Source organism: Muntiacus reevesi, chromosome 11 (genome assembly GCF_963930625.1).
Source record: "Muntiacus reevesi chromosome 11, mMunRee1.1, whole genome shotgun sequence".
Taxonomy (NCBI): Eukaryota; Metazoa; Chordata; class Mammalia; order Artiodactyla; family Cervidae; genus Muntiacus; species Muntiacus reevesi.
Window position 1 is genome coordinate 78,720,466 of NC_089259.1, and position 24,918 is coordinate 78,745,383.

The 24,918-nt window shown below is 44.7% G+C and overlaps 1 protein-coding gene across 1 annotated transcript in view; it reads right to left on the reverse strand.

Annotated features, from left to right (window-relative positions):
* EFNB2 (ephrin B2) overlaps positions 1-24,918 on the reverse strand; it is a 49,353-nt gene that overhangs the window by 7,913 nt on the left and 16,522 nt on the right. The window contains exon 2 of the mRNA XM_065901959.1: positions 15,857-16,140. Coding sequence (XP_065758031.1) covers positions 15,857-16,140 — 284 coding nt within the window. The remainder of the gene's footprint in view (positions 1-15,856; positions 16,141-24,918) is intronic.

A 24,918-nucleotide genomic window follows, 5' to 3' on the forward strand; every position in this document is an offset into this window, starting at 1 on the left:
GTTCCAGACAAGAAAAGGAGGTGAACGTTGAGACATTTCTATTCCTCCACAGTTCAAGGGGCAGGGAACTAAGTGTTTCATATCCAATTCTGCCGTATAAATCCTTCTCTATTTTTTTTTCTCTCTTTCCTTTTCTTTTTTTCCTTTTATGGTCATGCTGTGTGGCATTCTGGATCTTAGTTCCCTGACCAGGAATCAAACCTGCAGCCCCTATAGTAAGCACAGATTCCTAACCACTGGACCCTCAGAGTATTCTCCTTTCTCTAACGACCAAAGTCGTGCCTACTAACTCTATACTTTCAAAAGCACTGAAAAGGGGACAGACTTTCTGATAAAAATACATCCAAAGACATTCTTTTAATGGGCTGTTTGTTTCCCAAACGGCAGGGCAGCAGACAAATCAGGACAGGTGTGAGTGGAAACATGTATGTGTGGATGAGTATCTCAGCTGGAAAATGGGGCCTGGGCTGACTCGTTTCTGTGTTCTCCAGTTACTGACTTTTACATTCACTGTTTTCCGTAATAACAATGGCTGTCTCTTGTGTGTCTAAGTATCTCTTTGCTTATCTGAGTGCTTCCTTAAAGTCCGGGCTCACAATCATATCTCACTCTTCTGTTCTTGCTGACACTGAGTTTCTCCTGGGAAACTGGACAAAAATTGCCTTCAGATTTTTTTTTTTTTTTTAAGAGTAAAAAGTAGATAGTATTCTCTTGTAGATGACTGAGAAAATGTTTGGCCGATAAGAAGATACTGAAAAATTCATTCCTAACGTTTGTTTTAGCATCCCCGATATGTGGCTTTTTAAAGGGGTGCCAAGTGGGGGGCGGGTGGGGTGAATTAGGAGATTGCATGCTTTGGCGACTCTAAAAAATTTTTTATTTTTTCTTTCCATTTTCTGTCTTCTTTCCCTTTTGCGTTTTCCAAACCTGGGCTTAAATTTCAAAATATCTTTTCCTCCCAAAGGCCTAGAATAGCATGGGTAAGTGTGAGCAGGCACTCTTTCTGAGCAATATCAGAGCAGTGCTATAACTGTCACTTGAGTTTTCTCATCTGATTTTTCTCAAAATTTAGGATATGTTTTTATACAGAAAAAAATGGTGAAAAGCTGATGTCTTTATCTGGCTGACAGTCTCAAAGGTTTAGTTACTTAACTGAAGTGGAATTCCCATCTTTTCTAATTCATACACACATAAATGCACCCCAATGCAAAGTTCAATAACTAAGTGTTTCTTGCTAAAACTTTAACACTGAGCTGACAAATGATAAAAATAAGATTTGAAGGTTGATACACAGAAGAAGAAGAAAAAACAGATAAGGGGAAGTAATATAGACTTATTTATTTTAACCTTGATGTAAAAAGATCAAAGATTCAGGTGTAAAAGTAAAAAAAATAAAGGAGTACAACAAAGGATAGACAAGTCACAGCAGAGAAGAGTCACTGGTGAATAACATTCAGAACTGCATCTGCAGAGGCAGAAACTACAGCTGACTTCCACTTTGTCAGACTGGAAGCAGGAGGGGTGCACATAATTCGAGTGACTTCTCTTTTGATTTTAATTTATAGGTCAGTGCCTTTTCTGAATACCAGCGCCTCCGTGGAGAGCTCCCTTTGGTTTACTCAGAGTGATGTCTGAGGAGCCCCTAAACATAAAGAACTCCAGAAGCATTCAAATCAAAGAGCAACCTAGAATTCAGCATACACAGACTATACACAGCAGGCAGAAAATGTATAGTGGGAGAAGACCGCTTTGCATCTCCAACTGTGGATGTTTCTTTATCCCTTGGTGAGGAAAAAAAAAGAAAGCCTCAAGCCCTGGAGATTCCCAGAAGGAAACCTGAAGTTGCAGCTTTGGCTGAGTTCTTGAGGCCAAGGCCACTGCTGGGATGGGGGGCGGGGGGGATGAGGGGGGAGGGGGGCCAGCAGAACACCATGGCTGCGGAAGGTTCTCCTCTCCACTCTGGACTCTGCATCCCTCCTCTCGAAGTCCACTTGGAAGTAGCAAAGTTACTGGAAGATGCTGAAAAATTCATTCCTAACGTTTGTTTTAGCATCCCCGATATGTGGCTTTTTAAAGGGGTGCCAAGTGGGGGGCGGGTGGGGTGAATTAGGAGATTGGAATTGACACAGAGACCCTGTTGCTTTTTTAACTTTTCATTTTGTATCAGAGTATAGTTGATTGACACGTGGTGGTAGCTCCAGGTGAAGAGTGAAGGGACTCAGCCTTACAGGTTTCCGCTCTCCCCCGAACTCGCCTCCCATCCAGGCTGCCACGTAACGATGGGCAGAGTTCCCTGCGCTCACAGCAGGTCCCGACACATACCCGCCGGTGATACTCCACAGTACAGCGCAGGGAACTCTGTGCTCAGTGACCTAAATGGGAAGGAGATCCAAACAAGAGGGCATGTGTGTGTGTGCAGAGCTGATCTACTTTGCTGTACAGTGGAAACGAACACAACATCGCAAAGCACCTATACCCCAATAAAACCTTTAAAAAAAATAATAAATAAAAGGGGGCTAAACTTTAAAACACAGTTAAGAGGGAATTCTCTGGCAGTCCAGTGGTTAGGACTTGGCATTCTCCCTGATGAGGCCCCTAGTTCAATCCCTGGTCAGGGAATTAAGATCCCACAAACCATGCAGCTCGGTCAAAAAAAAAAAAAAAGAGTACAGTTATATGTTCCACCATGAAAGGATTTTTGCCCTGAGTTAGGAATGATGTAAGCTGTCTGGGAAAACCCTGTTTTAAGATGTGAGTACCAATGGAAACTTCAGAAGGTAAACTTCATAGCAAGTTCAAGTATAAAATAACTTGAGCAACTTCAACTTATTTTACATCTAATCTCACAGTAAAAACTAATGTCTGTCTTCCTCAGGACCTTCTTATCAAGGAGTGAAGGGCACGTGGTCCTAATTCTAAAGATGTCCCCTGCCCTCCCTTGCCCTCCGCCTCCCAACCTTGAGAAATAGCATAGCCGAAAGTCTTCTTTGACCTTGAACTCTGAAATAAAGCCTCAAGATTAATATTCTGATTTCTGATGCAACAGCTAGTCACCAACAAGCTTTAAAAGGCTTAGTGGCCAACTTTGAAACACAATAAGAAAGTGCTAACTCTTGGGAGTAAAATCTGCTTCTACTTCAGGAGACAGTTTTGCAATTTTTCTTATTGTTGACTTGAATGTATTGTGAATTTTTAACTGGGAGAAGGTAAAAATAAATTGCTAACCTCATTCTACTTAATTTTTCTTTGCATCTCTCAACCAGCATCATCCAGTGCTGCCACAATCATAGTATGACTGAACTAAATGGATGAAATTGCATTTACTCATTTAGAGAGAGAAAAAAAGAACATTGTTATATCTAAGCTTTTAGTGCCCAGACTTTTTTTCCCCCCTTGACTCAAGAGAAAAACTAGATTTTATCAAATCAAAAATTATCAGAAGAGTATCTCTATCTAGTTAGAAAGGAGGGTTCATAAAGATACATGGGCATTTTATAGCCTGCTTTTAAAAGCTTTTGCTTCTGGGATCTAATTGCACTGAGCTGAGTGTACTGAAATCACTAGCTGGTTCCCCCAGGGCCTGATTTTAAGTGGGTGGAGATCATGGCTTAGCAGGGGGTGGGGGGAAACCCTGAGTTCATATCGCCTAAAAGTTCTCTTCAGGTCTGAAAACTACTCCGCGAACATCTGTACCTGCCCGAACATCTGTACCTGCCCGTGTATTTGTAGGCGGACTTAACTGCGGTTTCTCCCTCCCTACAGGTAGGCAGCGTGCTGGTGATCTGAGTAACAGAGGAGACCCAGTGGGCAAGGCAGACTGCGTTTCTGGCGGTGTCTTTAGGCTGTGCCCACGGAGAGGAAGTCCTAACGCATTTTAATGTGTCTTCACTGGGTGGTTACGGCTCTGCACCCGGGGGAGGGTGAGCTGGAGTCCTGGATCTCGGCTGTTTTGATTTCAGTCTTCACCTCGGTAACTGGATGGGGCATTAACTGCTGGCTGCGTGCCGACGCATACATGGGTCCATCCCAGGCACTGAGGCCCGCGCCAAGAAATTCTACAGAGTGGGCCCCTCCCGATGGAGCGCATCCATCATTCTTAGGGTATGATGGAAAGAAGGAAACATCGAGATAGCCTATGCAGGGTATTTCATACTATTTAATTATTTTCTTGGTTTGTGGGATCTTAGTTCCTTGACCAGGGATCAAACCTTCGCCCCTGCATTGGAAGCACAGAGTCTTAGCCACTGGACTGCCAGGGAAGTCTCTAGACCATTTTAAAAAGCAGCTTACTGGGATGGGGCTGGGATGGAGTTGGGGGGGGCGTTGATGGACATCCCTAAAGCAAATCCTTTTCTCACCAGAGAGACCCACAAAAGAGAGACAGATAATGAGCATACAGGGTCAGGAAATGAGAGAGTTCAGTTTTCTAGAAAGAATAAAAACTTTGTGTCCATATAAAACTGCACATGACATAATTTGCGCTTATTTGCTTATGAAACAATGAGCATTTTATGAGAATCCTCTACCAACATCATCTTCTTGGCACTATGCGTGTCCACCCTGTCATCTGATGCTGGCCGTGCTCATTTTGGTTTCTTCGGGCAGCCCTTCTACACACAGGTCTCCCGAAACAAGAACTGGAAGAACTTGGAAGCCTGTTACCTGGGAAACTGAGGAACTAAAGGAAGCAAAACCAAGTGAAAAACTTGAAAAGTAAAGTGATGACCCTGGAATACACGTGACACATAGACTGGGTTACTGTTTTCTTCCAGCAGAGTAAGCAAAATTTTGAGTTTCTAAAAGAAAAGAAAAAAAGAACTGAGCTATGTAAATTGAAAACCAGAAGGCTGAGAAAAATTTAACCACTTAATATGAACATACAACCCAGGGAGCTCAGATCTACCTACTTCGCACCCTGACATGAATTCAAATTCAAAACATAGGATGCATATTCAAAATATATATTAAAGAGATAGGGATTCAATTTCTAGAACTCAAGGTAGTTTAATGCCCTGAGTATCATGGTTATCCTTTAACATGCCAACTTCGAAGAAAAATTCTAACCATGGAAATGATAACAATCACTAAATGCCAAAAGGGACTTGCCCTTTGCCTTAATTAATAAAAACTTTTTTTTTAATAAAAATTTTTGAAACAAAAACATCTGTACAATGTGTCAAAAGGAAGATAAAAAAAAAATCACTTCTAACTTCTTTTTTCTATGCTTTCCTCTGTGGCTTCATAGTTAAAGAGATGGTGAATACACCACCGTGGCTTCCCAAGGTCCTCACTATTTTTGCCTGGCGCAGTATCAAAAAAAGTTCAGCATTAATTCAAATCATATGGCATTTCTTCCCAGAATGCCTGATCTTAGAGTGAAAGTTTTATAGATACTTCTAAAAGTCTCAATTTGAAGAAAGAAAAATACAAAGGAAGATACAGGATGTGTGCGTTTTTCACCCAAGGAAACATGGTTCTAGTAACGATGGGAAGAGTCACTTGAACTTAACCCCACATCATTCTGGGTGTGTTTTGACATTTTAAAGCAGTAAATCAGGCATTTGGAGGTAATAACGGGCTTAGCCCCAGTAACTTCTATACAACACATTCAGTTAGTTTCTCCATTAGACAGAATGATTTGGGAAAATGAATTAAAAACGAGAGTCACACTTTAGCCCCTCCTACCATGTTAAAATACAAGGAAAGATATCTACTTCGCAGGTAGAACTAGTGGTAAAGAACCTCCTGGCAATGCAGGAGACATGAGACGTGGGTTTGATCCCTGGGTCAGGAAGATTCCTTGGAGAAGGAAATGGCAACCCACTCCAGTGTTCTTGCCTGGGAAATCCCATGGACAGAGGAGCCTGGCGGGCTATAGTCCATGGGGTCTCAAAGAGTTGGACACAACTGAAGTGACTTAGCATGCATGTAGCAACAAAGATATCGGTATCCAGTATAAAAGAATGCCCTTGAATAAAATGGTATAATTTTATTTCCTCAATTTTAAATGTTCACCATGAACAGTGATAGGATATTCTACTGACAACTCAGTAATGAGAGTTTTGAAAAATGTAACAACCTTGAAACAGTTTCGTGAACTGTTTCTGTTTGTGTGTTCACTAAAAAATTGTATGACATTACTTTCCCAAATATTACTCTTTGGAGAAAGAGGGACAATACAAAGATACTACGTATAACTGAGTCTAAAGGTGCCAACATATGTTATATCTCCGATGTCATACGAGACTTGGACGTTGAAAGAATTCAGCCAATTGAGAGAACAGTAATAATTGAAAATAATAAATATGACCCTCAGAGCATAAGAAATTTCATCACAGCCTACTTATAAAAACCCCTTCACCATGAGGAACTATATACAAAGTTCAAGGAAGGGACAATCAATGAAGATGCTAAAAGCCATAGTCACCTTTGATGAGAGAGTGCTGAACAGCCACTGACTACACATAAAACCAGACTGGAAAAACGCGGGAAAAGGAGAAGCAGAGAATGTGTGTGTGTGTATGTGTGTGTGTGTGTGTGTGTGTGGGCACACATCACAGGTGTATGTCGATGACAGAAGCACCTCCCAGGTTCAAAGGCTGCTCTGACATTTTGCTGAGAAAGATCAAACAGTCTCGGAAATAAATCACGGGTCCCCTCTTTTTACAAAAGGCAGGCTTAAACACATGGGGGGGGGTCCTTTATGAGTGGCTTACTTTATTTTCCTCAAAATATGGCTTGCAACACCTTGATGTCTTGATTTTTCATAAATTCTGTTGTGGGAAAACATTCCTTTCAGAGTCTAAAATTTTATTGCTATAAGTGATAATGATTTATGCAGGTAGGATCTCTCATTAGGCAAAACAAAAATTTCAACAAGATTTAAAAAAAAAAAAAAGAAAAAGCTTTGCATCAAGTGTGCTTTAAGAGAGTGTCACAAAGATTCAGAATTGAGAGAATGTTAAAAGTAAAAGAACAATTACCTTCTACACGTGAGAGTCAACCTTAATATGGGCCAAAATCTACTTCAAAAGAGGAGTCACATTTTAAAAATTGGGTGCCAACTCCCTGGTGGCCTAGTGGTTAGTTAGGATTGCAGACTTTCATTGTCATGGCTGTGGTTCAAAAACAAAAATTAGGGGGCCAGATGATCACTTCAATAGAATGACCAAACTCACATTAAGAAAAGAATGAGGTCAGAGTTCTAAAGATAAAACATAATGCCCTATTGTCTATATTAGCTTTACTTTGGCATTCTGATTTTTTTTTTTTAATAAAAATGAGACTTCCCAGTCAAGAGAGAGTGATAATATCTAATAAAAATATTTTGGCCATGAAGAAGCGTGTGTTTGGGCAAATTATTTCCAGCACACAATTTCTAGCCCACTCCTGAGTGTTTAATGGTCTTCATCATTAAAATATCTTTGTGGAGATGTGGAAACCTCTAGATAGTGAAGGGTCAGAGTAAAAAATTGATGGTGGGGCAGGCACAGCCCACAAGCCTCCTGCTCGTCCCTAATCACAGGCAATGATATTAATGACCCAGTAATTGGGAGACCGTGGCATTGAAGTGGAAAACTTCCATCTGAGGCAGAGTTCATCTCTGGGTGGTAGGGCTTCACCAGTGCCTGAATTAATGCTTGCTGACAGTTTAGAGCATAACACTGCAGATGAGAAAATGCAAAACAGCTCAGACGGACATGATGTTATTTGCTTTGACCGCCTAGAGACCAGCAGGAACCCCGATAAAGTGCCCTGCCTAAATCTGCCCTACACGTGAACCTAATTCCAATCTGGGGACACGTCCTAGACGCCAAGAAGCCACAGCCATTTTCCACATGTTTGCATCAATAAAAGAACACCTTCAGCTCCTGGTTTAACACCAGGAACGATGAAACTGGGTTACTCCACCAAGGCAAAAAGCCATTTGCAAAGCGGGACGGTCTTTAACGACACACAGCCTGGCTCCTCTGTGAAGTGATCAGCTGTGCTCCTGCCAGAGGTTCTGCCTGCCCATTCATTCATCCATCTACCCACCCACCCACCCACCCATCCATCCATCCATCCATGTCTCCCTCCTTCCCTCCCTCCCTCCATCCATCCCTCCCCCCTCCATCCATCCATCCATCCATCCATGCCTCCCTCCCTCCATCCATCCATCCCTCCTCCCCATCCATCCCTCCCCTCCATCCATCCCTCCCTCCATCCATCCATCTATCCATCCCTCCCCTCTCCATCCATCCATCTATCCATCCATCCATCCATCCCTCCCTGCATCCATCCATCCACTCCTTGCTCCATCCATCCTTCTCTCCATCCATCCATCCACCCACCACTGCATCTATGCTTCTATCCATCCATCCATCCCTCCTCCACCCATCCATCCATCCATCCATCCACACAAACTTGTACCCTTATACTTGTCTAGGGAAATCTGAAGTCTCATTACCTCTTTTGTACACTTGAGAGATTTTTTTTATTATTTTTAATTTTACAATTTTGTCACTTCTCACTGACAGGCAAAGTACACTGGACCCTTGAACAACATGAGGGTTAGAGGCCCTAACCCCCAAGCAGTCAGGAATCCAAGTCTAGTTTACGGTGGGCCCTCCGTACCTGTGGTTCTTCCACATCCTCGAATTCAACCAACAGTAGATCCTACGGTGCTGGAATATTTCCTACTGAAAAAATCTGCATGTAAGTGGATCCAATCAGTTCAACCTGTGCTGTTCAAGGGTCAACTGCACTTGATAAAACACAAAGCTCCCTCTTACTAGAGAAATGGAATTGACTGATAGTAGCTCTAAAAAGAAAAATGAGAATTCGGAAGATCTGACACATTGCCACTACAACCACTGTTAGCCAATGGCCCTTTCTCCTTTCCTACTGCTCTATAGAATTTTCATAGGTCGATTTCGGGGCACATGATTGAAGTCAGCCATCGTTGTGATCATGCTCAGTCACTCAGCCGTGTCTGACTCTTTGCACCCTCATGGACTGTAGCCCTCCAGGCTCCTCTGTCCACGGGGATTCTCCAGGCAAGAATACTGGAGTGGGAAGCCATTCCCTTCTCCAGGGGATCTTCCCAACCCAGGGATGGAACCTGGGTCTCCTGCATTGCAGGCAGATTCTTTACCATCTGAGTCACCAGTGAAGCCAGAGGGCAGTTATACATTTGCACAACAGAGGCCAGCACCTCTGGCCCAACAGGTCTCTGGGTATCCATGGTGAGGATCCATGCTTGGGTGTCTGGGGATCCACGCCTGCTCACTAGGCATGCACTTTGTATGTATACATGCTGTCTCTGCTGTCACTGTGTATGAGACTCGTGCGTCCCAGGATGTGGTATGCTCTGGCTGGAGACTGTCTTTCCTCTCCATCTGTACACGTGTATGTGCCTGACCACCCCAAGGAGCTCTGTCATAATCTGATGATGCTGGTCTAAGGGTCTGAAAACTCTGGTCTCAGTTTTGCCCCTCACACTGCCGTGTGAACTGGACTAAACTTCTCACACGTCCCAGGTTTCTGTTTTCTCACGGTGATAAAAATTCCCCTGTCACCTGTGTTTTGAGACTGCAGAGTGACAGAGAGTACATGAGGCCATGACACCTTCTTGCAAGTGATCAAACACCCAGAGCCTGAGGTTTCAGTCTGTTAGGAACAAACCCGGGACTCTTAAGAATGATATAAATAAATTCTTGCCAAGTAATCTTTTCAGGTCTGTCTAATGCCTCGTGGCTATTTCTTGAAGTACTTTATTTTGCTTTAAATTTTGATTTTCATGATAAATATTTAAAGGCTATTAAGAAAGAAACGCGTTCTCAGGCTTCCACAAAGTCTCCAGGACTGTTCAATTATTTACAAGTCTAAGTAAACTTTGCAAAAGCTATAAATACAGGTGCTAGGGAAATTAAGATGTATTTTATGAAACAGTAAAGGCAGTTTTATTCTGAGCAATTCCTAAATAATTCTTTTTTTCCAAGGAATTGCCTTCACTCCTCGTGTACTCTTATTTTACATGAGAGGCTTTTAGTCTCTCCCCATTGCTTTAAGGACCAGAGTCATCTTGTCCGTTCATAGGTTATTTTGGGAAAAAGGAATGGTGCTCACAAGACAATCTCTGTCTAGCTTTAAATAAGATAAGCTGTCACTACCACCTAGGTGACGCCACTGAACTTGAACAGAGTCTCAACCTACAACAGCCTAATCCTCCTAAACCCCAAGAGATATGGGATAAATACCCCAATGGCCGTGACTCCAGCAGACCTGCAAGCCAGGCATTTCCCAGCACAAGCTCCAATGAAGCAGAAGCTGAGATTTTATTCCTGAAATTATAAAGAATTTAAGCTTTATTCATATTAAGTTGAACAAGGAGCCTTACTGATGTACTCCGCTAGAGAGCCTCCAATACGGTCATAAAAGGATTTTATTTTACACTGAAAACAACAGAAATGATGCTTCTCATGGTCAGACCAGTGAAAGGACGTATGGTCTCAGTTCATCTCAGTGACAAGCCAACCGTGACGCCTGCGTTTGCTCTAGAAGAACATGTATGCCACGTGGGGATGCTGTGGAAATGATCGATAAAAACACAACATCTCCTTTGTGTAACAGGGAACAGAGAAAGGGACCTGGCAAGGCTGGTGAGATGCTAAGTGGGAGATGATTATACGTGTAGAAGACTCCGCCCAGTGTGTCTCTTTCGGGTCTTACAGAGGATCTGCTAACAAGCTTGGGCAATGCCTCCGACAAAAAGATCCATAAATGCATGTTTCTCAGTAAGGAAAGCCCAAGGACAAAAGAACTTTTATAACACTCCAAGAAGACAAAAAAGAGGGAAGGTCTTATAATTAAGTTACGCAGCATTACTGAAACTTGTAAAGTCTCCGGAGTTTCATTTTGTGGATGGTTTTTCAAATAAATGACACTTTTGGAGCACATCCTCCCGCCTGCCAGCTCGCAGGAGCGCACAGGCTTGCCTTTAATCTCCTGCCTCTCACATCCCTCCACCCCCTGCCTCTCCGCAAAGAGACCCCCAGCTGTGCTTACTTGGGGGCCGCCTGGCAGTAAGCAGTTCACACACAGCACCCCACTTCAAGGCACATCGTCCCCAGCTGACAGACAGAGGCCTGAGGCAGGGAATGGCTCAGTTCCTTGTTGAAGGGCACTCGAGAACCCAGCTCTGCCTGACTCCAAGCTCCCAACTGGGTTTTCCCAGGTGGCTCAGCGGTAAAGAATCCAGCTGCCAATGCAGGAGATGCGGGTTCAATCTCTGGATCCGGAGGATCCCCCAGGAGAAGGAAACGGCAGCCCACTCCCGTATCCTTGCCTGGAGAATCCCATGGACAGAGGAGCCTGGTGGGCTACAGTCCATGGGGTCACAGTCGATGAGCATTCTATGATGAAGCCAATCGGTTCAGTTCAGTCGCTCAGTCGTGTTCAACTCTTTGCGACCCCATGGACTGCAGCATGCCAGCCTATGAAGCCAACAAGTTGTAGATGAAACATAAAAATGTGTCTAATTCTTGAGTTTATATGCAAGGCAATTCTACGCCAGGTATCAAACATAAATCCCTACCCCAAAGTTAGATAAGTGACAGGGCTCATACTGTCATATTTTAGAACTTGATGATGCTCCGTGATGGAAATACAGCGTTTGCCACCTTTATCATGTAAATAAGTCATCAACTAAAGCCCATAATCAACTGCAGAGACCACACATATATTCTAAAATAAATCTATGTGTAGAAGGACATCTGAAACCTCCCATAACGATTTTGCTAGTGAAAGGGCTTATGGTACATTCAGCATATTTTATTTTTCATTTATGTATATATATATTTAATCTTTTGGCCACACCACTCAGCATGTAGGATCTTGGTTCCCCAACCAGGGATCGAACCTGCGCCCCCTCCACTGGCAGCATGAAATCTAACCACTGGATCACCAGGGAAGTCTCTATTCAGTGTGTTTACTGCTATTTGCTACACTGACTCCCAGAAATAGGGAAACCAAAAACAAAAAAGAAAAACAAACAGGAAAAAGGAAAACACTCCACAAAAATACAGGGATGGAATCTGCTGTTTTGATTCTTTAAGAATGGTGTTTCCTTATATTTGTGTGCAAACATTTTAATTTATTTAGCAATTTTGCTCAGAAGTGAAGTTTATGCCTAAAAAATAGCAAAGCTGACTGAGGAGCTTTCCAATTTTATATGCTCTGATAACATTAAAAAAAAGTTGCTTTGGAGAATGAAACCCATGATGGACCTATGAAATGGTGACTCATTCAAATTCATTCAGCGTTTCTCAGGGAAGACATTCCCGAGGGGTGGCTTTTGGAAGGACCACTGTGAACACAGCAGGGTGGAGTTACAGAGCAGCGTTCAATCAATCAAGCAATCGGTAGAAATGATGCATTTAAAACTATTCCACAAATCCACATCTTGGCTGTGGGTTTGTGGTGAAAGAATGTACCAACCACACAAGGGTAACTTGGGAGGTGCCCCGGGCGGGCGGGGTTCTTCCTAACAGCTGGGCTGTGGACAGGGTTCACTTCCACACAAGGGCCTTCATTGTCACCGTCTGACTCACAGGTTTTTGGTAGTGTGATGAAAACCTCTTTGCAGGTATTTTGCAAGTTCTTACGCTGTGGCTGGCTGACCAACCCAAGGGACCTTCGTGAGGGTTAATACTGCAAAGGGCCTCCACACCAAAACTGCTGATTCATTCAGCTCTGAATTATTAATTCCCCCCCCCCTTTTTTTTAACTTTTCAAATTCTTCAGCCATTTGTTTATTAGAAATAAATGACTGTTAAGTGCCAACCACGCAGAGCATACCATGCTTAGATCTAGAAATATCCTGGTTATCAAGCCCACAAAAGCTGAATCTCTGCCGTGGAAGGCGGAGGGAATACAAAGTGCAAGTGTTAGTCGTTCAGTCGTGTCCAGCTCTTTTCGACCCCATGGACTGTAGCCCACCAGGCTCCTCTGTCCGTGGGATTTCCCAGGCAAGAATACTGGAGTGGGATGCGATTCCCAAACCAGGGATCCAATCCCAGTTCTCTGCATTGCAGGCAGATTCTTTATCATCCGAGGCACCAGGGAAGACCCAGAGATAATGCAGGTGAGTTATTAAACAATTTCAAAGAAATCAGTGACAAGGACTCCCAATTTGATATTTGGAAGCAAGCAAATCCTTCTGGGTTATAGCTTCTAAGAAGAAACTGGAAACCAAGCATAAATTTGACACAAATAAGGCTGAGGTCACAGTTAGGAATGCTTGCCTAGTATTCACTGGAGTGTTTTTCTGAGACCAAGCTTCCTTTGACAATGGGTCACTTCAGAACAGATAGTCATTTTATAAACTTTAAAAAAAAAATGTAAAGACATGCTAAGAAAAAAAAAACTGTAGCTTGTAAATGTTTGTCTTTGAGGCAATTAAGAATCAGAATGTAATGAAAAAGAGACCCAATGGCCGCAATATCCTCACCTTTGGAAGATTAAAGATTAGGAGACTTTATTATGCAAATTAAACCCAAGGTTAATGATTGACCCAGGTCACCTGAAAAAGTCAGTTCCCAACATGAGGAAAACCCGTATATATCATTTTGCCCCACGTCAAAGCAAATACTCATCTAGGAGTAAAACTAATTAGGATGAGCATCATTGTGTCATGTCCTTTCCTAGGGGAAGTCAAAGGATACTTGGTAGGCTTAAAAACACACTCCCAATTAAAAGTTAATATTGACTTCTAAGACTTAAAAAAAGTGTGGTGCCTGTATCATAAACCTGTTACTACTACAAATCCATGTCTTTATAGAGTTTAGTGGATCCTGTCCATTCAATTGGAGAAGAGCCACTCTGACAAAGAGATGCTAGACATCCAACCACAAATGGTGTGGAACTGGAGACTTCTACCCTTAGCCAGAATAAGAACAATAATAACAATAAAAGCCGTTGCCTACAGAAGACATCAAAATTCAAAGAAATAAAGTAACTTCCTCATTAAGCTTAGGCAGCAGGACTAGAACCCAGGGGTCAGGGCTCCTGGCATCGGCTCACCTGGGGAATGACCCAACACCAATTCCAACTCAGCCCACTGGCAACTTGGACTGTTCCTCTCTGGGGGTTCTGAACAACTGCTCCAAAGCGCCACTTCTCTTCTCCCTACCCATGGACAGACACCAGGATACAGTAATGACGCTGACTGGACTAATACTCTTAGTTATGAAGGTGCCTACTCGCTGGATGCCAAGATTCTGAGTTAAACTCATGTAATACACGTTGCTGGGTTTTCCCGGTGGCTCAGTGGCAAAGAATCCGCCTGCAGTACAGGAGACCCAGGTTCCATCCCTGGGTCAGGAAGATCCCTGGAGAAAGACGCGGCGACCCACTCCAATATTCCTGCCTGGGAACGGACAGAGGAGCCTGGGGGGCTAAAGCTCACGGCGTCGCAGAGTCAGACATGACTTAGTGACTAGACAGCAACAACGAAGTCTTACTTTAAAAAGCCTTTTTTTTTTTTTTTTGAAGACACTGTTGGACTTCCAAAAGCTTAAGATTTCCATTTATTTTACCTAATGACTATTTTATATTTTCAAAGATTTCCCTCTTATTTCATACCCATCTGCTTGTCCCATCCCTCAAAATACTTTTACTTTCACTGTATGATCACTCTGCTTTTAAATCTATAATTCACCACTTTCCCTTTTTCTTTGTTGCTCATTCTCACTAAGCCACTCTCTGTGCATTACCATGGTTTAAAAATAGGCTTTCAGTCGCTGTGGCATTTCAAGTTCACAGCAAAGGACAAGGATTAGACGGTTATGACCATATCTTTGTTTTAATTACTAATGACTGTAATAAAAAAAAGAGAAAACAATACATTATTGAGTACTTAATAAGTAGTCAGTGAATTGTTGATTTTGCAACTTCTCAAGAGCAGCCAAGAGAGTTTCAGTCTGATCACCCAGAGACCATCTCCCAGTAGACAGCAGCTCAGCGCCCCCGACAAACTGGGGCCCCTCCTGACAAGTGAGTGGAGACTCCCCGAAGAAACCGTGAAAAACGACTGCATTGCTTGCGTGACGTGAACAGCTGTCCTAGGCACCCAGACCGGGCTCTGACACACCCTGGGCCCGGAACAACCCTAACTCCTGTACCTACTAGGCACAGCCTGCCTCATTGGAGTTCACAGCCTCAGGAGTGAACAGGAGCTCAGACAGAACCCACGAGGTACACGGGATGTGTCAAATTAATTATATGGGGAGAAAAAAAAAGAAATTCATCAAACAAACCTAACTTTATTCTTCTTCTTCCAAATCTGGTTTTAGCCTACCCATGTATGACAGAGGTTGCCTGGAACTCCCATCCTTTGACCTACACACTCCATGCGGAATGGGTACCATTTTACCATCTTGCTCACTGCTGAACCCCTAGCACTGATGCAGTTTCTGGCACAGAGTAAATACTAAATGAATGGATGGATGGATGGATGGATGGATGGATAAAGATAAAAGTCATCGCACAAGATTCACCTATCAAAATCTCACCAATGTTTCTTAAAAATGCTTTTGTCAGTAGAGATGCTGAGTATATTCAAATATATCCACTTATTTCAATGCTACAAAAACTCTAGGAGGCTCTTTCTCTTTAGGTATTTATATTAATGGTATTACTAGTACGGAGTTCTTCATTCAATTAAGGCTTCTTTTTAAAAAAAAATGGACAACTTTCAGCAAAGATTCCCACCAAATTATTTGCCACAGTAATAATTTTCAGGAAACAAAAATGGATACAAACCTATTTAGCTTATCCTAATTTCTATAAAATAAATGAATAGAATTATACTTACATATAATGTAATAATCTCTGTTCTTCTGAAATTCTAGACCCCAGAGGTTAGGGCTGAATTCCTGGAACTTGATAGTGAACTTTACATCTTGATCTGGTCTGGCACAGTTGAGAAGAGGGGTATTTTCCTTCTTAATAGTGCATCTGTCTGCTTGGTCTTTGTCCACCATATAAACTTTATAATATTCATACTGGCCAACAGTTTTAGAGTCCACCTTGGGGCAAATAATATCCAATTTGTCTCCTATCTGTGGGTATAGTACCAGTCCTTGTCCAGGTAGAAATCTAAAAGCATAAAAGAAAAGGTACCATTGAGTTTATTTTTTAAAAATTAACCATGTTAATGATAATGACAATATAATCAGACAACATCAAAAATCCCAAACTCCAATTTCATAGTTCCACACTTTTATTGATCAACAGTATCTGAATTCACTTTGCCGACAAAAGTCCGTCTAGTCAAAGCTATAACTTTTCCAGTATTCATGTCCGGATGTGAGAGTTGGACCATAAAGAAGGCTGAGTGCCGAAGAACTGATAAACTGTGGTGCTGGAGAAGGCTCTTGAGAGTCCCGCAGACTGCAAGGAGATCCAACCAGTTCATCCTAAAGGAAATCAACCCTAGATATCACTGGAAGGACTGAAGCTGAAGCTCCAATACTTTGGCCACCTATGTGGACGGACAGTAGACTCATTGGTAAAGACCCTGATGCTGGGAAAGACTGAAGGCAGGAGGAGAAGGGGGTGACAGAGGATGAGATGGCTGGATGGCATCACCGACTTGATGGACATGAGTGTGAGCAAACTCCGGGAGACGGTGAAGGACAGGGAAGCTTGGTGTGCACAAAGCGTGGGACACCACTGAGTGACTGAACAACAATCTGAATTCAGATCAATATGGGATGCATGTATTTAGGAACTAAGCTTTAAAGGAAAAAAGAAAAAGAAAGAAGCCACACTCCTATCTTTCCCCAGTAGGATCAAGTCACCCTGCTGACACTCCTTCCCCACCCCCTCACCGTAACATTTCAGGGCTCCTTTGTGTAACTCCACAATGACTTTTCTTTGATGGTGAGTCAGACCTTCCCACCTGTTTGTTATTTTTTAACCATTGGCAGCCTCCGTTTATTGGGCATGCCACAGAAAGACCGCCTCAATTCCATGGAATGGTGGATGCCTGAAGACTTTGTTGTCCTGTTAGTTTCCATTTGCTGTTGATGCTAATTAACAGACAAGTTTCATCAAGAATGTTTCAAATTACTTATCATAATTAGTCAGTCACTGATCAAACAATGGCTCCTTTATTACCCTGAACAAAAGAAACGTCTTACAAACCCATAAAAAGTTAACCAGAAATAATTAGTTGGAGTATTGATTCAGCTGCAAGATGAAAAGTCCCCAGCTCAGGAGGACAGCATCTACTGTCCCGGCCCCACAAACCACTTTCCCCCTCCCTTGAGATACAGTTGCTTCAATTAATTCTTAGAAGCAGATCTTTAGAACCCAAACTCCTGATGCACGATCCCCACGGTGCTTCCCGCTAACAGCCCCCCTCCTCCCCGTTCTTTCTTCCCAGCCTGCTGCTGGAAGACCTTTCCTATCGGGGAGCTCCTCTGAGAACCTGAAACAAGAGTTTCTCAGTGAACATCCCTTCTGTAAGTGCTAACATTAAAAACACACTTAGGAAACCCATCTCGTTCCTTCCGAGGAAGCCAAGTCTGCAGGCTCATTCAAGTATCAAAGCCTGGGAATAAAGCATCATGTCTGATCCAACGTTTACTGAACCAGGGAAGGCCACCAGCCATGACCATGAATGGGTCATAATTCACTGAGAAAGAAGCAGAGAGGGAGGCAGAAAGCAGGAGGGATGGGGCGTCCCCAATTTCAAATCGATACTGAAGGAACAGCTGATGATGTGTGCTAATGAGTGGTATGAATTTTTCTAAAATGTGCATGAGGTTGATTATAAAGCATCAGAGAACATAACAAAAACTAGATTGCAGATTTATATGAAAAACCCGTAGGAAAAAAAAAAAAAGCAAGTTGCACACAATGGTCTGTCACTCTTCCCTGGGAATGTGCCTTTTTACAATCCCCAAGAGAGGGTGGCCCCCTTTCTTATTTTGTCTTAACTGAAATTCCTAAAGCAAGGATATATGACACTTTTTTTAAGTTAAAAATGAAAGAAAAGTGGATGACAAAAATCTTTCCTTGAAGCAGAACTCAAAATGAATGACAAATTTCAGACAACCATGTTGTGCACCCTTGAAGAACTTTCTAGAACTGCTGGCAAATGTAGATCACCACTGCGTAGGAGCCTCTCGGGGAAATTCTGGGCCATCCCTGCAGTTTTCTGGAGAGCTGCTTGGAAAACTGGACTCCAGGGGACCGCGAGCATCCAGGGCTCTCTCTCCACCCCGAGGGTCGGGGGTCTCCGTCTTTCCTGTGGCTAAAACCTGGCTCTGGTTTCTGGTGGACAGACTGAAGGACAGAATCTGAACGTTTGAGGCTTGTTCAGTCTTTACTAAGTGATTCTGCTGTGGTTGGGAGGTGGGGGCAAGGAGCCTGCTGGTCCATATAGATGAGATATACTGAGTATTAACGCTGCTCACCTTCCTGACATCATTTGTCTCATGTCCTACTCCTGGACCTTCTTGGGAAATCTTCACTGCATCTGAGCACCAAGGGCGGACTCCTGCCTGGGGTTTCCCACCCCTCTCCAAACACCTGCTCCCCCAAACCTGCTCCGAGAGCAGCCGGCACAGCGAGCACCTGCGTTAGCTGGAGTGAAATCTGTAGCCTGGATGCCCGGACCTGCCTCCTTTCAGCTCCGACCTCCATTCTGAGCGACCTTCACCCTGGACCACCAGGCTCCGGACCTCAGGATCCTGAGACAGATGGACCCATCCTCTTGTCCATCCACTCAGTTCCTTTAAGACATCAGGGCCATCCGCACCCGAAAGCTGTGTATCATCTCTGCACATCCCCGTGCTCTCCCACATCACGCCTATGTCTCAGGTTTGGCTCACCAAGCTCTTTCTTCATTCAAGATGCTACCCAGATCCTGTTCCCCTCACGAAGATGGTTTTTTCCTGCGTAACCGAAGACTCACTGTTGGTTCCCTCTCCGCCCCTGTGAGCACCTCCACGGGACTCTCTCTTCACTCACCAAATCCAAGTTCCAGTTTCTGCTGGAGCTGATGGGGTGAAGTCAAGAACAGAGGACACATGAATGGGTTTAGCTACAAGGATCTCTGTGTTTCAGACCAGGTTCTCAGAAGGTCCTGATTATATCTGCTAAGTCACTTCAGTCGTGTCTGAATCTTTGCAATCCCGTGTAGCCTGCCAGGCTCCTCTGTCCATGGGATTCTCTGGGCAAGAATACTAGAGTGGGTTGCCTTTCCCTTCTCCAGGGGATCTTCCTGACCCAGAGATCAAACCCTCATCTCTTGTTTACCAGTAGCACCGCCTGGGAAGAAAGTACTGATCACACAAAAAGCTTAAATGGTCAATGACAGGAGAGTCATGCCTGGGGAAGAGTTAACCCAGGGGATGCTTTTGAGAGGGAGTAATCTCAATTGCAATAAGCGTATTGGATGCACTCATAAAAAGTAAATCCTGATAAAACCCACTATTCCTAATGCTTGCAAAAGCATCAGTTCACTTTTCAGAGGACACTGTGGCAAAAAGTCAGGCAAGGATTTGCTCCTTCACTCTGAAAAGTGGTTTCAAGGGTTCCTAAAAAAAAATTATTCCTTCTTTAAATGCATACAACAGGACCCAACACTTGAGCACTTTAGAGGTTGATTTTTTTAAACCTGTACAAGTATATATTCATAGATATACCAGAAATTAGCACACTTGTTTCTCTAATTGATGAGATTATGGTTTCTCAGTAGACAAATGACTCGGGCGGAATTTCCTGCACATGTTTCCACTAAGTTTATTGAGCCCAGAAATTCCTTTGCCTCCTTGGAGACTTCACAGTTGTTGTTTTCTTTTAATTGAGATATAGTTGATTTATAACATTATATTCCTTTCAGGTGCACTACATTGTGATTCAAAATGTTTATGGTTCTATTCCATTTACAATTATTATGAAATATTGATTATATTCCCTGTGTTGTACAATATACCCTTGTAGCTTATTTATTTTATACATAGTGGTTTGCGCTCTTAATTGTCTGCTCCTCCCACCTTCCTCTGCCCACCCGCCTCCATTAATAACCACTGGTTTGTTGTCTGAATCTGTGAACTTTTCTTTTTAGTTACAATCACTAGTTTGCTTTGCTTTTTAGATTCCACATGTAAGGGATCACAAACAGTATCTGTCTCTGGCTCACTTACGAAGCAGGCAGGATACCCTTTGGGTCTATCCAAGCACGTTCACTGTCTCTCAGGCAACATGGAGCAAGCGGAATCAAGTGAGGGTAACAACCAAGGCCCCCGCATCTCCACGAGAGATGCTAGGAGAGACGCTACAGGAAAGCAGGACCCGGATGTCAGGACTTTACAACCCGGCTTCCCCAGGGCAGCAGGTCCCGGGCGTGGCTGACTCAACACAGAGCGTCCAGTGCTGACATCTGGTAGATGCTTAAAGAACCAGCGGCAGCTAAGACACACACCATCGGTTTAAGTCAAATCTAGTGCCATGCACTGGCTGCAGATCGCAGGCACTTGGGGATGCTGAGGGAAGGATGAGGGGAGCTGGGATGCGGCCGGGGAGGTGGGCGGGGGGCGCTGGTGCTGAGAGCCGAGCGGAACCGCCCGGAGGATGCGCTTCTGGACAGCCAGGGGCCGTGCAACTGCAGATGGCGTCTGGACTCCTCCTCCCCACTCATGAACGTCGGCGTTTCCTGCAATCCTTTCCCGGTCACAACGCCGAGCGGCGCGCCGCCCCAGAAGCCAGGCGGCTTCGCTCAGTGAACCCGGATCAGCGCACCCTCCGCCGCGGGCTCCGTGCGGTCCGCGCACCCGGACCTGCGCGCAGGCCAGACACGCGTCCCGGGCCACAGGCGAGGCGCGGCAGGAGAGGCCTCCGCCCGCGCACGTCTCAGCTCCGGCCCCGTGGCATCAGAGCGAAAATCAGCTGTGGGGAAGCGCAGCGTTCTCTCAGTTGAGCTTTTCATAGAAAAGCCGCGCAGTTTAAAGGCGAATCAAGAGAAAGAGCGCCAACCCACGTGCACGCCTTTTCCCAGGCCTCAGAGACCGGGGTCCGCGGCGAAAACGGGCCGGAGGCGGGACTTGGGTTTCCAGTGTGGTGTTACAGAGCCATCCGGACAGTTCAGGAGAACCGCAGAATGTATGTGGAAAGAAAACGGGGGGGATGTCCTGATACTGTCATTTCTGAATGGAAAACAATGTGTCTGTCCCACAGGTTAAAGCCAAGGCAATAGCCACAGAGCTCTATTTTTGAAGCCAGGTCGCTTATATTTGCATTTTATCACCTCAAGGTTGCTCAGACATGTTAACAAGTCAGACTGCACAGCACACCTGTACCCTGGACATTTGGTAATAGCAAGACACTGGTCTTATTGTTGACCTGGGAATCTTTTTTTTCAAAGAATAATTAGGGTGGGGACAACTGGCTAACTTAAAATTACTATACTGACTCTGCCTCTCGCTGTTCAGTTGCTAAGTCCTGTCTGACTCTTTCATGACCCCGTGGACTGCAGCCTGCCAAGCTCCTCTGTCCATGGGACTTCCCAGACAGGAATACTGGACTGGGCTGCCTTTGTGTTCTCTGGGGGGCTTCCTGACCTGGGAATCTTCCCTGCTCAGGGATCGAACCCTCATCTCCTGCACTGGTCAGCAGATTTCATTACCACTGAACTGCCAGGGAAGTCTAGTGACCTTGCCTAGAGAATATTAAGTGCAGATTTCCTCCTGTGTGCTGAGATCACATCTATTTCTGTAGCCAAAGCAGCCCAGGGGAAAATCCCCACATTTGTAACCCATACCACAGAGCTGAGGTTGTTGTCGTCCAACCACATCCAAAAAGAAAAAGAAAAATAAGTGGCTAGAGGTCTTTGTCAATAATATCTGCTGGCTTTTGATCGAAAACAAAGAACAAAGAAGACTCACACGGCCTCACGTCCTATATAGCAGAGCAAACACAGTGGGTCAGAGCCCCTTCGGGGCCGGGGCTCAAAGTCAGAGCGAGTCACCCTGCTGCCCTCCTGGGACGGGGCGGCCCATCCCCACCAGGGGAGCTCACGGTCAGGATGGCTGCCGGGAGTGTCGGAGCTGTGGTTGTGGGTCTCTCCCTGGAGGGCTTCCGTGGGAAGGCACGGGAGTGGGGTGAGCCGAGCAGAAACAGGGAACTCCTATGGTTTTTCAGTTTTTCCCAATGAATCACTCCCAAGCAAGACAATAAGATACAATGACTCTGAGCCAAACCCAGGGACGCTATAATGTGGGACAAAATGGAAACTCTGAGTAGGGTTTCTGAAGCTTCCCTGCCTGAAATTTATTATTAGTATGATTATTTTGGTCACACCACACAACTTGTGGGATCCTAGTTCCCTAACCAGGGATCGAACCTGTCCCCGCTGCTGTGGAAGCGCAGTCTTAACCACTGGACCACCGAGAAAGTCCCTGATATGAAATGCTTTGCTACTAGGATCTGTTTCTATCTTCTGATTACCTATCAACCTGAATCCAAGTTTTCAAAAGTTATTCACCAAACTAGACTCTAACACTTCCACAGGGAATACTCTGAATCAATCTAATAACCTAAATTAGACTTTAATGTTTAATAATCTAAATTAGATCTCTAATAATCTCAATTACATACTCCAACTCCATATTCATCACTGTGGAAACTTTTAAAATAATGCAACCATTATGTGACACAGCATTTTTTAAAAATTTATTTTATGGGAGTAGAGCTGATTAGGTGTGTTGATTTCTGCTGTGCCTTCCTTCCCAGGTGGCTCAGGGGTAAAGAATCCACTTGCAGTGTAGGAAACATAAGTTCAATCCCCGTGTTGGGAAGATTCCCCTGAAGAAGGAAATGGCAACTGACTCCAGTATTCTTGCCTGGGAAATCCCATGACGGGCTACAACCCATGGGGTCACAAAGAGTCAGACAGATATCTAAACAACAACAACAATTCCTGCTATGCAGCATAGGGATTCAGTGATACATACACAATACATTCTTTTTCATATTTTTTCCATGAGGTGTGTCGTAGGATATTGAATATAGTTCCCTGGTGACACAAATTTCCTTAATGTTTTAATCCACACTAGGATCCCATGCTTGCTTAAAAAACCTAGCCTAATGCATTGAAAGCCTAAACCCGCCACTTAGGCGTTCAGGGGTCACGACAGATCACACATTATGCTCTCCAGTCTGGACCCTTCTGTCGACTAGCATCGCATTCCCAGGTTCCACAGGGTACATCAGATGGGGCAATGGTTGCCTGCCTGACTTCCAAACCAGGCCCGAGGGAACAGCGAGGTCCACGGGACCGAGGAGCTGAGATGCTCAGGGCTGGCTGGTTACGGGGCCACAGCGATTCTCCCCAGCCCCTCAGGGACACTCTGTTTTCCTTGCTTCTCTTTTCTCTCCTTCCCGCTCCTCCATTCATGCCCCCATCATAACACATGTTCCTCGGGACAAACGTGCAAGGACTTCTCACACTTTTCTTCGAGGCTGCCAAAACCATGTAGGTTGAACCTAGGACAGCTGAGTCACCGTGGCCCCTTGATGTTCAAAGAGTTTGAGAAGACTTGAAGCAAGCAGCCCTTGCTCTCCTGAAGGCAACAGCACGTCGAGGTAGATGACCGGAGAACACATCAAACTACCATAGTAATAAGGGCAAATTGATACGCTGCTGCCAGACGCAAAAACACCCCGGCGACCCAGAGCAGAAGAGATGGGAATGAAAGGACGTAGACAGGAATGACCAGCTCCTGGGTCCAAGCGAATAAGCGGGTCAGGCAAACGCCCTCCAGACGGGCATCACCACTGAGCTTCTTGCTCTAAAGTGCGTCAGCCCCGACCCAGGGTCCTCTCCGGGTACCATGGTACACATAGGATTTCAGCATCGTTCTGAGTATCTAATATTTCCGCCTACTTGTGGCAGGTATCATCCGACTGAGAGCAGGAGCAAGTTACTCACGTACCAGGACCCACCCAAGCCCTGCCAGTGGGCAAACTGGGGGGAAGGGACCGACAGGTGACACTCTTCTGCCTCTGGAACAAAACGCCGAGCAAAAGCAAAAGCTTCCGCGTCTGAGTGAACAGACCTCACTCTGCCATCTGTGTCTGTCACTCGGTCCTGTCTGACTCTTCACGCCCCATGGACTGTGGCCCACCAGGCTCCTCTGTCCATGGGATTCTCCAGGCAAGAATACTGGAGTGGGTTGCCACTGCCTCCTCCAGGGGCCTTGGCCAGCCCAGGGATCCAACCCAGGTCCCCTGCAGTGCGGGTGGGTTCTTTACCGCCTGAGCCACCTGGGAAGCCATGTGCATGACTGATTTTATTTTTCCTTTCCTTTCAAAATTGCATCATGAGAGGCACATGTGCACACTGCCATATTCAAACTGGACAGCCAACAAGGACCTCCTGTAGGGCACGGGGAGCTCTGCTCGATGTCATGCGGCGGCCGGGATGGATGGGAGGGGAGTTTGGGGAGAGTGGAATCATGTGTTCAATGCAGGTATGGCTCAGTCCCTTCACTGTTCCCCTGACGCTATCACAACGGTGTTAACAGTTAATGGGGGTATACCCCAACACAAAATAAAAAGATTTGAAAAACATCACATCATTAGAGTGTATGATTTTGTAAGTAAATGGCTAAGTTCAGTTGAAAATACACACACACACACACACACACACACACACACACACACACGAGCGTGCTGCTCTGCTCATTCTGCGGACCAGACAGAGACACAGACACGGACGGTCAGACGCGGGGCCTCTATCTGAGGCTGCTCTGAGCTACTGGGTGCTGGACTGGGGGTGATCGTCAGCTTTCTGTGGTTTTTCAGAATTCTCGGCGATAAACATCAAATGCTTGTGTAATCTGATTAGGACATTATGCGTCAAGG